This window comes from Octodon degus, unplaced genomic scaffold (genome assembly GCF_000260255.1).
Source record: "Octodon degus isolate 3935 unplaced genomic scaffold, OctDeg1.0 scaffold00043, whole genome shotgun sequence".
NCBI lineage: Eukaryota > Metazoa > Chordata > Mammalia > Rodentia > Octodontidae > Octodon > Octodon degus.
Genome location: NW_004524619.1, coordinates 11,074,971 through 11,077,689, shown reverse-complemented (window position 1 = coordinate 11,077,689; position 2,719 = coordinate 11,074,971). Strand labels below are relative to the sequence as shown.

At 39.5% G+C, this 2,719-nt stretch overlaps 1 protein-coding gene across 1 annotated transcript in view; it reads right to left on the bottom strand.

Annotated features, from left to right (window-relative positions):
- Capn7 (calpain 7) overlaps positions 1 to 2,719 on the bottom strand; it is a 78,023-nt gene that overhangs the window by 30,290 nt on the left and 45,014 nt on the right. Inside the window, exon 6 of the mRNA XM_004631694.3 lies at positions 2,316 to 2,402. Within this exon, the coding sequence (XP_004631751.1) occupies positions 2,316 to 2,402 (87 nt within the window). The remainder of the gene's footprint in view (positions 1 to 2,315; positions 2,403 to 2,719) is intronic.

Sequence of the window (2,719 nt, the reverse complement as noted above, 5' to 3'; positions counted from 1 at the left end):
TAAGAAGAATATATGCAGTGTATTATTTGTTGAAACTGTACCTCCGATTTGATTTGAAACTGTCTCATTGCTATGTTTATTAATGAAACTTTGAAAAAATAAAATAAAATAAAATAACTGATGTAAAAAAAAAGTTGAGATCAAATACATAAAAAATAAATAAAAGTTTATATGATTCTGAATGAAGAAACTAATACCTTAGTCAGAAACTGCTAGAAACTTATGATCTTCCTGTCTCAGCCTTTATTATATAGTGTTTCCTGCTTTTTTAAAAATTTGATACAGGATCTTGCTTCGCAGTTCAGACTCTTGGTGATCCTCCCGTCTCAGCCTCCCCAGTGCTGGGATTATAGGCATGTGCCACCACACCTGGTTTTGGTGGCTGGCTCATTGCACCTGGGATTCCAGGGCTGGCACAGCATGCAGTACTGGGGATCAAACCTGGGTCCTTGCGCTTGCCAGGCAGGTGCTTAGACCATGGAGCTATCTCCCCAGCCCCATAATTTATTCATTTAATGATGACAGTAATACTATGAGGTAGGTTCTAGCGCTAGCCTCACTTTCATATAAGAGGACCCTGAGACATATTTAACAATTTTCTTGTGCTTGCTTCAGCAGCACATATATACTAATAATTTATACATTGACTCATACAGCATATCAATCGGGAAAATTTATTTCTAAAATCTGCCTATTAATGTCAAAGCTATAAAACTTCAAAGACATAAGAATTTCTTAGATCTCAATCAGCTGCCAGAGTGCTGGCCAAATAGCTCAACAGATTAAACTGCCTCCAAGCAGGCACAGGAGCCGGGGGTTTGATCCCCGGGCATGCCGTGCTGGCCCCGCCCCCAGGGTGCACTGAGACAGCAATTGTGACTGGGCGTAGTGGCACATGCCTGTAATCCCAGCTCTTGGGAGGCTGTGAACAGGCGGATCACTACAAATACAATCTAGTAGTGAGATCCTGAACACCCTGTAGGCCCTTCCTTAAAATAAAAAAAAAAATAATCAATCAGCTGCTAGCATTGTAAGACTACCTGAGTAAAAAAACTAGGGTGATAACTTCCTGGTTTTCAGATACCTAAACCATTCAAGAAAGCAAAACTAGCCAAGCAACCTGTAATCCCAACACTCTAGGATCACAGACAGACACTGGAAAATGATAAGCAGCCTTCTTACTCTTTAATAGAGCCTTTTACATTCTCTAAGTAAGCATTCAAATATGTTTTCCTGTATTGGGGATTGAACTCAGGACCTCAAGTGATGCTATATCCCCAGCCCTTTCTATTTTGACACAGGGTCACACTAAGTTACACAGGCCACCCTCAAATTTATGATCTTTCTGTCTCAGCCTCCTAGGTAGCAGGGATTATAACATGTGCCACTGAGCCCAACATCGCTATACTACTTAACACCATTTTTTTCTTGCATGTATAAATACATTAAAAGTTTAAAAACTGATATATCTTCCTATTCTTTGAAATGAGCATGTTTTCCTTTTTCCTACCTTTTAAAAGACATTTTATTTATATAGCACAATATCTGACGGCACCTGTGTACCTTTTTCCCCTGGTACTCTAAGGCAGGGGCTCACTAGAGAGTCCCAGCTACCTGAACTCACCATGTAGCCCATGCTGGCCCCAAACCTGGGATTCTCCTCTGCCTCATTCTTTCTAGTGTTAGGGTCACAAGCATGAGCCATCACACACAACTGGACATGCCACCACCAAATCACTGCCATGCCCCTGGATATTCACTTTTAGTAACTCTTTGTTATAAAAAGATGCCTTCATGAATGCTCTTATTACACACACCTCTGAATATTAATTTCATTAGGCAGATTAGAAGTTTGCAGTCTTGGACTCAACAGTATTTTAAGGCTCTGGACATAAACTGCCACTGCCCAGGAAGGCTTTTCTAACACTTTTCTAAACAACTTCCTGAAGCTGTAGCTCATCAGCGAAGTTAGTGTCATTCTGTTCCATCTTTCCACTCCCACACAGGCTGTAGTTCTGCTGTAACTGAAATGCCAACTGGACAAAAGTCTACTGTGTGCTTACTCTGTGCCAGATATCATATCAGGCACTAGGAGCATAATGTGAAGCAAAAGGAGATCGACATGAGCCCATGATGAGGCATCAAGTGTTCTCAATACGTCACCCCGCCCCTTTCCCATAATTATTCTTCTTCCAGTTTTTTATTACATTTTAATTTCCAAACCATTAGTTAAACTCAACATCTAAGTATTGAAACTCACAGAAAAACTTAAAAATTAGATCTTGAAAGTAAAAATCACCACAGTACTTACTTACCAGAAAGGCATTGGATAAGCAAAACGTTCCCTCAGATCAACACTCATGAAAGGAACATATTCTATACCATTTATTTTTGATGTTGTCCTATAAAGCATGAGAAAAAGTTCTAAGGTAAATATTCACGTTTATCTTAATAGTCAATCTTAAATTCTTCAAAGTTTAAATGACAAGGTACAGTACTGTATTAAACTGACCACTTCATGTTATTAAATATATTTAGATAAAATTTTCATAAAATTGAGTATTAGAAAGTAAGACATACTTCAATGCAATAAAAGTTATTCTTTTCAAGATTAACATCCTGGGCTGGTGAGATGGCTCAGTGGTCTAAAGCACCTACTTGGAACAAGCTTGGCAAAGCACAGGGACCGCGGTTCGATCCCCCAGCACCACATGCCAGC